The sequence below is a fragment of the Pseudorca crassidens genome, chromosome 1, assembly GCF_039906515.1.
Source record: "Pseudorca crassidens isolate mPseCra1 chromosome 1, mPseCra1.hap1, whole genome shotgun sequence".
In the NCBI taxonomy this organism is placed as follows: Eukaryota; Metazoa; Chordata; class Mammalia; order Artiodactyla; family Delphinidae; genus Pseudorca; species Pseudorca crassidens.
In genome coordinates, this window is record NC_090296.1 from 64,238,834 (window position 1) to 64,252,147 (window position 13,314).

The 13,314-nt window shown below is 43.2% G+C and overlaps 1 protein-coding gene and 1 pseudogene across 1 annotated transcript; one reads left to right on the forward strand and one right to left on the reverse strand.

Moving 5' to 3' along the window:
- Positions 1-502: 502 nt before the first annotated feature.
- Positions 503-2,800, reverse strand: LOC137224781 (nuclear receptor coactivator 4 pseudogene; annotated as a pseudogene).
- Positions 2,801-8,371: 5,571 nt separating this feature from the next.
- On the forward strand, positions 8,372-12,673 carry CFL2 (cofilin 2). Its single transcript, XM_067737721.1, has 4 exons — positions 8,372-8,522; positions 9,584-9,891; positions 10,009-10,085; positions 10,169-12,673. The coding sequence occupies exons 1-4, from the start codon at positions 8,520-8,522 to the stop codon at positions 10,279-10,281; spliced, it is 501 nt and encodes a 166-aa protein (XP_067593822.1). The 5' UTR covers positions 8,372-8,519; the 3' UTR covers positions 10,282-12,673.
- Positions 12,674-13,314: the final 641 nt, after the last annotated feature.

Consider the following 13,314-nt stretch of genomic DNA (forward strand, 5'->3'; position numbering starts at 1 on the left):
ATTAAAATATATTAAATTATATTAATTAAACAGAAGAATTCACTGTTAATGGAAGAAAACCCACAACAAGGGAAGCATTCGAAGAAGGGAAATCAAAAGGTTAGGTAAGTTTACTAGTATTAGAATACATCAACACACCTTGATTATGGAACTATTTCATTTTTAAAACTACAGTGCTTTAATGTACTTCTAACAACAACCCAAGCTAAGGAGCCATAGAGGCTTATGAAAAAGACCTACCCACCACGATGCTGTGTTTCTAGTGTAGGGGTGAATTAATACTTCTGTAGGAAGAAACTGAATCACCTCAGCGTCAACAAACGGCCTTTTTCTTTTACACAGTAACTCATAATTTGATGACTTATTATGTCTCTTCACTAGTTCAAAATTAGGCAGAAAAGGAACTACATCAGACCCAGAAACGCAATGATTTGGCAAGCCGCAGTCACTCAGCTCATGGATTTGTGATAATCTGCAGAAAATTTGTCTGACTCTAGTACTCCATTCCTTCACATCTGTAGAGGAGTTCAATACAACCATTTTTCTTTATCAACTTTAAGCTGCATACAGGCAAAGAGATCACAAACTGCTGGGAGGCCGTAACAGTCTGGGGGAAAGTTGTGTTCCTCCTGTAGGAGCAAATTAAGTAATACTTCCTTGGCCTTCTTTCGAAGTAGCCATTTATCTTCTCCTAAGGATAACTGGCTATGATTTCCCGTCTTCTTTCCTGGCAAGACCCAGTCAGCTGTGTTAAAGGGACACCAGGAAGTGGCCAAGTGGCTTGTAAGCTTTGGTATGCCAGCTCTCTCCTCTGTAAGAGGCACTTCCTTGGGACATCCTTCTTTGCATGAGGGGGTAATGAGCCACTCTGACAAGGGACTGTTCCTTCGGACTTGGAAGGAATCAGCAATTCTAGAAGAAGCCATTGCCTTTGGTGCCTTAGCTTGTTCTGTTTCCTCTCTTCTGGATGGACACAGCCACATATTCAGGGAATCTTTACGTGTCTCAGGTTCAGGTTTTTGTTCCACAGGCATACCATTTTTACCCTTTCCTTCTTTCTTCAGAAGCCATTTACACAGAGCTTCCTTCTCAAAATTTTCATCACACACGCGCTCTGCAAAGCTTGTACAGGGCTCATGGGCTCTGCAGACCTCCTCTACTTTACATGGGCCTTGATGATTCTGGGCAAGCCAGTCCTCAGCCAATCATGCTGGGATCCACTCCCAAGGGGCCTCCAAGTGGTCATTCAGGCACTTCAGATTGCCCCGGTTCTCAATCTCCACACCTTTGGGCTGTTTACCCTGACAACTGGTACAGGAATCAGGCTTGATGAGCCAATCATTCACACCATAGGACTCCTGGAACACCTGGAACAAGAGCTTAAACTTCTCACTGGTTTCACAGCTGCCATTCCCAGGCTTCTCAAGCTTATAGGGTTCCTGGGGAGTCGCTAGCCAATCAGAAAGCTCCACCTCATCTTGCTCAAGAAGCACTAGATCTCCAACCTTTTCAATTTCACTGGAGTAAGAACTGGTAGTAGAATAGCTGTTACACTTTTGGTAACTTGTTTACCAGCAAAAGAAACTTGTTGCTGACTCTTGTGGAGCCAGTTTTCCAAGCCCTTTAGGTTGCCCCAGACATTATTGAAGCAATTGCAGGCTCTAGCAGAAGTCTGACTATTCTCCAAGGTCTGCTTTTGGGTGAGCCAGTCCTGCACATTGGTACTGGGCATGTAAGGAGCCTGGCAACTGCTGGCAGGTTTGCTTCCAAGGAGCCATTCGCTGAGAGGGACCGCTGTGGTGCTGGATGCTGACTTCTGCTCTGGCGACGCGATATAGCCTCTTTTCTCCAGGAAGGGCCCAATATTTGTTGAACTAGCATGAGCCATCAGGTGCTCAGGAATTTGAATGGTCTTGAGAGACCCAAACGTGGTGATTGCCTGGTGCAGGGCAGTTATTATCGGTTTCAAAGAATGGACAGTCGAATCTTCAGGTTTGAGGGTCAAACTGCCCAGTCTCTCCGGGCACACGGAGACTTGATTGGCTAGATCTTTGTATTGGGTGCCCTCCAGCTGATGAATAAGACAGTTGAACTGGCCCAGAAACCAGTAGAGTTGTTGGACCTGCTGCTGAAGCATCTCCTCTTTAAGCTGATAGATGAGATCTACCTGTTCATACAGCCACACCTCATGGCTTCGAAGGCATCCCCGGTGATGACTTATGCAGCTGTGAATCTGGGCTTTGACCTCTCACAAGTTATCTTTAATTTGCCGTTCAGCCCGAAGAACTCCACCAAGTCCCTCCGTGCATCACAACACCTCAAAAGGGGTTCTTTATTACTGGAGCAGCCACTCTGGTCTGTGAGGTAGTCCTCTGCTCCCTGTTCCTCCTTGCAGGCCAGGTCCCCGCCCTGCGAGCTGCCCAGCAAGCAGGACGCTGCTTTCTCCGGGACCAGGGTGACAAAGTTCCCCCGAACCCGCAGGCTGCGCCCCGCCCGTGAGCCTGGCAGCGTCCGACGGGCGGGGCGGAGCGCACACATAAAAAACACCTTTGAAAAGTATTTATTGTCTCCCTTATGCCCTGCAGAACACAATTCTGACTGTACAGTTGTATACAAAGCTCACAAGAACTGGTACCTCCTACCACTCCATCTTCATTGTCTACCAAGCTCATAGGCTCCAGTCGTAGCTAGCAACTTGGGGTTTCTTGTGCTTTATACTGGTACTGCTGAGGCTTTGTACATTTGGTTCCCTCTGTTTTGAATGTCCTGTCCCTATCTGCCTAGTTAACTTCCACTTATCCCTTAAGACCCAACTCGTGGGACTTCCCTGGTGGTGCAGTAGTTAAGAATCCGCCTGCCAATGCAGGGGACACGGGTTCGAGCCCTGGTCCGGGAAGATCCCACATGCTGCAGAGCAACTAAGCCCGTGCACCACAACTACTGAGCCCGCGCTCTAGAGCCTGCATGCCACAACTACTGAGCCTACGTGCCACAACTACTGAAGCCTGCACGCCTAGAGCCCATGCTCCACAATAAGAGAAGCCACAGCAATGAGAAGCCCGCACACTCACTAAGAGTAGCCCCCGCTCACTGCAACTAGAGAAAGCCCTGGCACAGCAACGAAAACCCAACGCAGCCAAAAAAAAAAAGACCCAACTCGCTCCAAACTGAGCTGGCCTTCCTTCTGCTCCCAAGGCATCCTGTACATACCCCACTGGAGCATGCGTGGGATTGTCCCATAGATACTGGCTTCCTTGATGTATTCTCACAGAACTGATTTTCTTCAAGGCAGGGACTATGTTATTCTTATCCTTGCATTCTTTACCCTAGCAGAGATGCTCAGTGAATGATATAAAGGAATGAATGAACGAATGAAATGAATAAACTCTTCTCATTCTTGATCTGGTTTTCGATCTCTTGCCTACTCTTACTCATGTCTGTTAACATACAGTTTTAGTATGTTACATTTTTCATGTCTGTATGATTTTCTGGGATATAAAAATCCACAGCTTTTGTAATAAAGTAAGTTAAACAAAGGCTCTCCACCTTAAATAAATTACTAGCAAGTTTCTTTTCTCAGATGCTGTTTTTGTATGGTTTGTATAATTTAGGTAACCAGTTGCTACTTATCACGAATTCAATTAATATCAGAAACAACTGATAGGTGGATCTGATAAATGTGTTTGTGAGTAAATAAATTGAAACTAGCATTTATAAATGTAGAGTTTGAGACCATTTTGAATTACATTTCACTACTTACTACATTTCACTGCTGCTACCCTCTACCTCTTCCCTTGACATAGACTGCTAAGTTCCTTTATTGTGAGGTCATCTTCCTAAATTAGAAGGAACTAAGGATGAGACATGGAAGACACAAAGTGAGTTTTGTGGATCAGGGAATGAGTCATAGAGATCAGACTCCAACACACATCTCCCACAATGTTTATTTTCTAGTTCTAAGTTCAAACTTGGATTTAGAAAAATGCATGACTTTCCTCCTGACCCGTCTTTTAGCTCAGGCGTGGGCTAGGAAAGAGATGTCAGATGAAGCAGGTATGTGGGTAGAAAAGTACATTTGGAAGTGATGAGCATCTTTACGTTTACACTTGTCTTTGTCAGGAAGGGGCTGTAGGAGCTGAGTATGATGTGTCTTGACAGGGAGTGGGGCTTGAACAGAATTTATCTACATGATCTTCCAGATTCACTGTTTTACTTAATACTTGAAAAATGATTCTGAAATTTTACATGCCACAGAAACTCCATCTAGTCTGTTTTGTGGGAGAATATGCATTACGGGTATTCACTTTTCCAATTTTCTAAGAAATCCTGAGCAAAAACTTTAGCTGAGTCTTACAAAACAATACCAGTGAGACTTGGGATTGCTTCATTACTGTTGCCTGCGAGTTGGTAAAACCATGCTCGCCCCTTCACTCTGCACTGATGGTAATGGCCCCAGGGTACCTTTTCCTGTGCTGGAAGGAGCTTTACATACATTATCTCACTTGATCCTCACCACAACCCGGAGAGGGAGGAGGTAACATAAGCCCCATTTTACACCTGAGGAAACAGCCATGGAGCAGTTAACTAAATGGAAATGGCCCGAGATTGCACCACTGTTGTGTCAGAGCTGATCCATCCTCTATGAGGTTACTCTCACTTAGTTCCTAATGGTTTTTTGTTGCCGTCAACCATGTGTGGTCCAGCAAATGGAAAATTAGCATTTAGACGTGTGCCTTCTAGTACGGGATCGTTCAGGGTCCTTCTGTCCCACCGTTAATCATTTCCTTGGGCGTGAAACTGCTAAAGAGAACAGATGTGGTATGGTCGGCAGAATAATGGGCCCCCAAAGATGTCCCTGTCCTGTGAATATGTTACCCTACATAGCAAAAGGGACTTTTTTTAAAAAATAAATTTATGTATTTATTTTTGGCTGCATTCGGTCTTCATTGCTGCACACGGGTTTCCTCTGGTTGCGGTGAGCGGGAGCTACTCTTCGTTGTGGTGTGCAGGCTTCTCGTTGCAGTGGCTTCTCTTGTTGCAGAGCACGGGCTCTAGGCACATGGGCTTCAGTAGTTGCAGCACGCGGGCTCAGTAGTTGTGGCTCACAGGCTCTTGAGCACAGGCTCAGTTGTCGTGGCACATGGGCTTAGTTGCTCCATGGCATGTGGGATCTTCCCGGACCAGGGCTCGATCCCGTGTCCACTGCATTGGCAGGCGGATTTTTAACCACTGTGCCACCAGGGAAGTCCAGCAAAAGGGAATTTGTGGATGTGGTTAAGTAAATGATTTTTGATATGGGAGATTATCCTAAATTACCCAGTGGTGATCTCAGTGGTCCTTAGCAGTGAAAGAGGAAGGCAGGAGAGAGAGAATCAGAGATGTGATGACTGAAGCAGAGGTACTCTCAGGGGGCCACAAACCAAGGAATGTGGGCAGCCTCTAGAAGCTGGAAAAGGCAAGGAAACAGATTTTCCTCCTACAGCCTCCAAAAGCAATGAAGTGCTGCTTTTAGCCCCATGAGTCATTTCTCACATCTGACCTCCAGAACTGTAAGACAATAAGTTTGTGCTGTTTTCAGCCACTAAATGTGTGGTAATTTGTTACAGCAGCCACAGGAAACTGATACACATGATGTCTAACACTCAGATCCCTCCACCACACAGAGGCCAAAATTCATGCAGCAATGCTTGGTAATGCTGTCGCTTTACCAAGTGGCAGTAAGTTCTGGTTTTAAACAACAGGTGTGAAGAGTTGTTACTGGCTCTGACGTTCTAAGATCTGGCCTCACAAGGGCATGTAGAAAGGCCTTGCAGTCTTCGGGAGCTTCCTTTTTGTTCTCTTTATAGCACTAAAGCACCTTAAAGTTGTTACTTTATCATCTATTGATCACCTACTATGTACCAGATTCCAGAAATCCAAAGATGAGTAGGACTCAGATCCTGGAAGGAGCTTCCAGTCTACTGGGGTGGCAGAACACGTAAACAAGTGATTACAAGGCAATGAAATATGTGCAAAGACAAGAAAATATCTTCAGGGAAAGAATCCTAGTACATGGGAATTGTGAACTCTGGGGAAGGGGAGAGGCACAGGGAGGCTTGGAGAAGGGTTGATATCACAGCTCGAGGCGGGGGGGAGTGATTAACATCTTCGGAATCCCCAGCTTTGGTAGGCGAGGTTCTAACACCTAATCTAGTTCCCCGTGTCCCCAGACCTGGTCTCTGCTGGGGCTGTAGCCCCTGTAGAATCTCTTCGATGCAAAATTCAAGGCTGAGAAGGGAGGGGAACCCTAAGAGGAAGAGTTCAACAAGGAAAACTGCTGATACCCATACAGAGCAAATGTTGGATGCCTCAAGAGACATCAAGAAAGGGAAAGGTTTCATAAACTGTAATGTACCACCTAATGTAAAGTATTATTATCTACTTGCTTAAGATTCATGCTTAGACATTGGGAGATTTCTTCTCAATTTTTGTCTCTAAACTAAGTTAAGGGACTTCCCTGGTGGCGCAGTGGTAAAGAATCCACTTGCCAATGCAGGGGACACGGGTTCGAGCCCTCGTCCAGGACGACCCCACATGCCGCGGAGCAACTAAGTCCGTGCGCCACAACTGCTGAGCCCGTGTGCCACAGCTACTGAAGCCCGTGTGCCTAGATCTTGTGCTCCACAACAAGAAGCCACCGCAATGAGAAGCCCACGCACCGCAACGAAGAGTAGCCCCGCTCGCTGCAACTAGAGGAAGCCCACACACAGCAACGAAGACCCAACACAGCCAAAAATAATAAATAAAATAAACAAATTTATAAAAATAAAATAAAAATAAACTAAGTCAATCTTCCCATTAAGAAAATAAGCACAAGCTATGGACATAAAAAATAGGTCTGTTTCCTGTGCAATACCTAACATGCTCCATTTATAATATATTAACTTTTGGGTATAAGAATTTATCACACAAACTAGGGCATAACCCTTCTCATTATGATTTTCTATCCCTAAATTTACTTAATGCTAAGAACATATGCACACCATTTCCTGAGAAACACTGGCATACTAGGAAACTGAATTTTAAAGCTGGAAAGGACTTTAAAGATAATCACAGCTTATAATACAGATGAAGGTCTGCAGGGATTGAAAGCCCTTCGAATTTACAGAGATGGGGCAGTGCCAAGATTAATACTCGTTTCCCAAGTCCCAACCCGAAGTTCTTGCCGTTACACTGCACTTCTGGCTTAGTACACCTTAAGGTTTATCTGCACTCACTACTTTGTTTCCAACAGTTTTAGTCACTCAACAATTCTACTTTTTTAGTGCAAGTTTTCTTCACAAAATCAGTTCAACTATTAATCAGAGTTTTAAATTCATATTACCAATTTTACAAATGAAGAAAGGTAGAAATGATAAACGTTCAGGAAAAAAGGTAGCATAAATTAGCCCAAACACTGATGAATGAAATACTGTATGAAACCTTCCTTTTATTAAACATAACCACATAAAGTGTTTCATTTAAAGCATTTTCATTATACACTCATAAAGCATTGAATCTTCATGAAAAGTTTCCTCAAAGTACACTGTGCCAATTTTTTCTATGATAAATGCGATGAATACTCATAACAAGTATAAAAAAGGTTTAGTTAGAGAAGAGCCTTGGCTCAGTTATATGGGTTGTGCTAGAAGAGGTTGTGGTTGCCAAAGACGGAGGACTCTACTCTTGGGTCCACTTATTTGATGGCAGCTGTCGTAGCTGTGGCCTCCTGAGGAAAAGACTACTAGCAGAGAGTGAAATCCATTTCCTACCAAGTCTAATCTATAAAAGGATATTACCAGGGGATGTTACTACCCCAGATTTCCCCCTATTATTATTATTCCAACCACAGACTTTTAGAAAGCGATTTCCCACCTCTGTTTATCATTTTGTTTTTGCTGAGTAATTCAATCAACTAGGGTAACCCCCTCCCCCCCCAGTGTTTATTCTCGTTCAATTGATGGAAGGAGATCTAAATAATTCGCGCCACCTCTGATGGGGGTTTTCCAAAAAGACCCACAATGTAGGAATCCAGCCCCTTTCAGTGGAAACCACAAGCGAATAAAAGAGACACCTTGGAGCGCCATTCGCCTCACACGCGCCCAATCCCTGGAGCTGCGCCCTGGCCCTCGGGAGGCAGTGTGGAAACGCCCGCCGTGCGAGCCGGCGGACGGGACGGGTGGTGCCCTGGCGCTGAAGGCCTTCGCGTTGGGGCCCGGGGTTCGGACCACGGCCGCAGAGTCCGCGGGGGCTGCTGCTGCGCGCGCGCGCGCCCGCGGGGTCAGACCGAGGACGCGGGGGGGCCGGCGGGCTGGAGCGCCAGCCCGGGGCGTGCCCACGTGACCGCCCCGCCCTCACCGCAGCCCCCCGAGCGGTCGCCGCCTTTTGGGCCGCACTCCCGGCGTGCCCCGCACTCGCCGCCTCCCGGCCGCCCCTCCTTCCCTTCGCAGCGCCACACCGCCGGAGCCCGAGCCGCCGCCGCAGCTTCAGCCGCGGGCGCTATGGTAAGGCGGGCGCGCCGACCGGGGGACCGGGGGTCGGGGGCCGGGGCGCGGCGAGCACAGCTCCCCGCGCGGCACCGCCGGGCCCTGGGCCTGAGGCCGCCATTTTAACCTGATTTTGGCCTCCAAGGTGGGCGCTCCTGCGCTGCGGCCCCGCTGCTCTCTCTCCACCGGCCGGCCTGCCCTCCCGCCGTCAGGCCCGGCCGGCCGCTCTTCGGATTCCTGGGGGCGGGGAGGGCCCGGGCGCGGGGCGAGGGTCGTGGCCCAAGTGGGGCGGGCGGGCGGTGGCCGGGGGTGCGGGAGGGTCCGCCGAGCTTTGCCCCCACCCTGCTCGCCGCCTTTGCCCTCCCCTTGCTAATTTTATTCCCACGCGCGCTCTTAGATTGGTACGTGCTGTAAAGCCCTTGCTGGACGCTTTCGGTGGGGGTCTTGAGGGCCTGTAGTAAAACCCTTAGGGGGAGATTAAGGAGGTGGGAAAACTCTTGAACACGGTTTCTCGCGGTAAAAAGCTTTTACACGCGATCCGTTAGTTTTGAAGCGTCTGCATTTGAGCTGTGAGGCAATTATGTTGTAGCCGTGGGCGGTTTGGAGTTCACACTTGATTCTCTTTCCTTATGAGGAAAGGGCCCTGGTTAGGATGACTTTAAAGAAAAAAATAGTAGAAGCATTAACTGAAATCCGAAAGTGTTTTTTTAAGGCCTGCTGGGTTGACACAATACAGAAGGTATTTTTGCTGCGGCTCCTGAAGCTCTGACATCACCCAGTGAAATAGGAAACATTTCAGGGATGGGACAGCCTGTATTTGTCCCTTTCCCTCTGCCTGCCAATTACTTCACACTCCAAACCCCTTTTTAAAAAAGGATGAATGGGCCAGGATGAGTTAGAATCCTTAGGTGCATCATATACTGATACTTAAAATGTGGCAAATCTGATTGGACTATTTGCATGGTATGATGCAACTTTTGATATCCAGACTAAAGTGAATCCTCTCTAGGCACCTAAACAGTAATTTTGGCTAAAACCAAAATACTTGTTCTAAATTACTGTTCTTTCTTTATTTTCAGGCTTCTGGAGTTACAGTGAATGATGAAGTCATCAAAGTTTTTAATGATATGAAAGTAAGGAAATCTTCTACACAGGAGGAGATCAAAAAAAGAAAGAAAGCAGTTCTCTTCTGTTTAAGCGATGACAAAAGACAAATAATTGTAGAGGAAGCAAAGCAGATCTTGGTGGGTGACATTGGTGATACTGTAGAGGACCCCTACACATCTTTTGTGAAGTTGCTACCTCTGAATGATTGCCGATATGCTTTGTACGATGCCACATACGAAACAAAAGAGTCTAAGAAAGAAGACCTAGTATTTATATTCTGGTGTGTAAAAACAAAAGAAAAAAGTACTTTTAAAATGCAAGGATTATTATTAACATAGTCAGTTTTGCCTTTCTTTTTCTTTTAAATAGGATTCAACAATTTTTTTTCCCCCTGTAGGGCTCCTGAAAGTGCACCTTTAAAAAGCAAGATGATTTATGCTAGCTCTAAAGATGCCATTAAAAAGAAATTTACAGGTACAAACACTGAATATTTTGTGCAGAAGAATTGCCCTCTCTTACTTACAATAAAGTAACAGGATAATGTTTTTTCTTTTTAGGTATTAAACATGAGTGGCAAGTAAATGGCTTGGATGATATAAAGGACCGTTCAACACTTGGAGAGAAATTGGGAGGCAACGTAGTAGTTTCACTTGAAGGAAAACCCTTATAAAATGACAGTCAAGTGCCATCTGGATCTTAAGGAGCTTCCATTTCTCCAGCTCAGTCAATTGGAATAGTATTAGGTTTTGGTTTTTTTTTTCTTCCTCTTCCCACTGGGTCCTTCCAACACAATGAATGAAGGAAATATCATTCATGTAAGCAGCCTATCAGTGATTGCCATTAGACTGTTTAATACTGTTACTTTTATGTAGAACCCAAGGAATGCCTTCCCACCATATTTTAGCCAAAACAACTGGTTATATGCCTCCCTTGCAGCAAGCACTACAATGAATGTGAATGTCAATGTGAATAGCTTAGAACACTACAAAGGGTTAAGCTAATTGAATGCCTTGAAAGTATTATCCACTGGTGAGATGGTAGACTTTATTCAGTATTATTTATAGTTGCACTTGATTGCAGTTCTGTGAGGCTTGAGCATTCATACACCTCACCTGCCTTGGCAAGCCTATTTTTTGTGACATGGCAGCACAGATATAATACTATGCATTGAAAGCACTTTTTTTGTAATGAGTTTAATCCCCCACCCCAAAAGGAATGCCAATTAAGTTAACTGTGTCATCAACTTATCCTAGTACCTCAGTGTTCATTCCTGTTACCTGCGTATCTTCTTAAAAGAAATAGCTGTTATTAATGCCTTTTTGTTTTCCATTGAGTGTACACTACTGAATAAGTGTAGGAGTTTTATGTTTACCATGTTAAGTCTTGCGACACTAAAGATATTTTGAATATCAGTCATGATGGCAATTTCTGTATAAAAGAGCCTTAAATGGAACATTGTTTTTGAGATCAAACCCCACCCTCACAAAAATGGCCACGTTGCAATAAAAATTGTGGCATATTACAGAACGTTGCCTTGTTTTCCTTGGACATTTTGCAAAATACCATGTGAAGCAACTCCTAGGGTAAACAGCTATTATTAATCTCTGCACTGGTCATTTAAGAATTTTTTTGTACAACATTCTTGCGTGATATTTTCCAGTTTGTTGTGTTTATTTGGTTTAAAAAATATTCTATCCTAAAGCCAACTAATACAAAATATTAACGTTATAGAGGTGTACTTTTATAAGCTTTATTTATTTCCTTATGTGTTAATATGATCAGGAATTATTTTTTTGCACTTTGACATAAATACTCTTCGATATCTGATTTGTTCTCTGGATAAATTAGGGTAGTTATTTTTTAATTCACGTTTACATTTCTAATTAGTTGACTAGTAGTAGAAGAAGCAGGAAGCTCTTATTGCACATTTGGTCATAATGAAAATAATTTGTAAAATGTCCTTCAGAAGTTTAATAATACTTCTCATGTTTAGGAACTTTCAGCTACTATTTCTTAATATATTTCACAAATTTGAAAAAAAATTGTTACAGCAGTCTTAAACATTAGTAGTGGGATTTGGCTGTGGTCCAGGCAGCTCTCCTTATAGAGAATTTGATCTGTTCAGTGTGAGCAGTTTGCTGTTAGCCAGAGCTATTTATGGCAAACACATGCTTTTGTATCTTGTCATAGTTATCCACAAATGGCAAAACTGGACTTGATTCTACTGGTATGCAAAACAGGCATGCTGGTAAGTAGTGGATTGTAGCTTAGAACTTAAACCCATAGCTCTGAAGAATGCTCTTATTAGAAAACAGGAAATGAAAAATCCCCCTTGTTTTAATATGTGGAAGTAATGTGAGTTTAGTTAAATTTTTTTCCATATTTTCAACAGGTTTTCAGATGGAAACAAAAATAGGAGTTAAATGTCCAGGTTTCTGTTTAAAATTGTATGAATGGCTTAGGATCTTTTGCACTGAGCAATTTTATTTCAGGCTTCCAGCTGTCCCTGTGAATTATCCTGGACATTTTGATGGCTTTTTGGTAAGGCCAAACTCATAAGCAAAGCGTGAGAGTACTGACATATATATATACTAAACCATATGTGTAACGAATACTTGTATCATGAAATTTTTCATTATTTTCCTCATTCTTCTAAAAAATAAGGGATTCTAAATTTAAAGTTGTGCAGTATCTTTTGTTTTCATAGTGATTTCTCAACTTTCTTATATGCCTCTTTAATTATATAATGATTTCAGAGGTTAAATATTGCTTTAAACTGTGGTACTTTGATTTGTTAGATTGACAGAACTGATACTAATATTAAGTTCATCTTTGAAATACATCTTTGTGCATAAAGCCAAAAATAATGATAATTAATGATTCATGTGTTGAGACTAATTAGGTATTTGAAATGATCATTTTACTTCACAATCATTTAAATAAAACAGTGTTCCAGTTAGCTTTAAAAGGTATACGGTGCTAATTAGTAAAATATTGAGGAAAATATTTTACTGCTAGCTTGCAAAATTATAAGTGTTTAAAAAATAAAGTATATGAAAATATGTAAAGCTGTTGAGATGTGTTTACTTTGGGACGCTAAAATTTTTTTTTAACTAATACTGCAGATCAGGGAGGCACTATTATCTTTAGTCTGTTTTTTAGGATTTTTGGTTGACATACTTTCTCATTTAGAGATATCAATATTCTTTGAAAACTGAGTGTTGTAGCAATTAATTTTGACATTTTCAGACGAATGGAAACAGTTGGCATTTGTCCCAAACTGGCTATCAGCTGTTGTTTTCCATCATTATCTAAATGTGGCCAACGTTGTGTATTTAATGTGCCTTTTTAGTAGGTTGGAAGAAAAGCCTCTTAGTAGGTTTGAATTTCTCTGATACAGATTCTTTGTAACAGCTAATTTATGGAATCTAGCAAATGAGCTCTGGGAGAAAATTTTTTTAAGTGTTTCCTTGGTAAGGAATAATCTCAGCAATGGTAAATCATAGAGGGGTTGGGACACTTCATTAGGTTTGCCACTCTGAAAAAATAATCTGGTTCAATTCTTCATTGGTCCTGTTTTTGCTTGCAAATTTAATAATAGTTTGAGATCCCAAGCAAACATGAATATTCATTTTTCTATGAACATTAAAGCTACTAGAGATGTGCAGGCAGGCTCCAATGGATATTGCTTTTGAGACAGCGT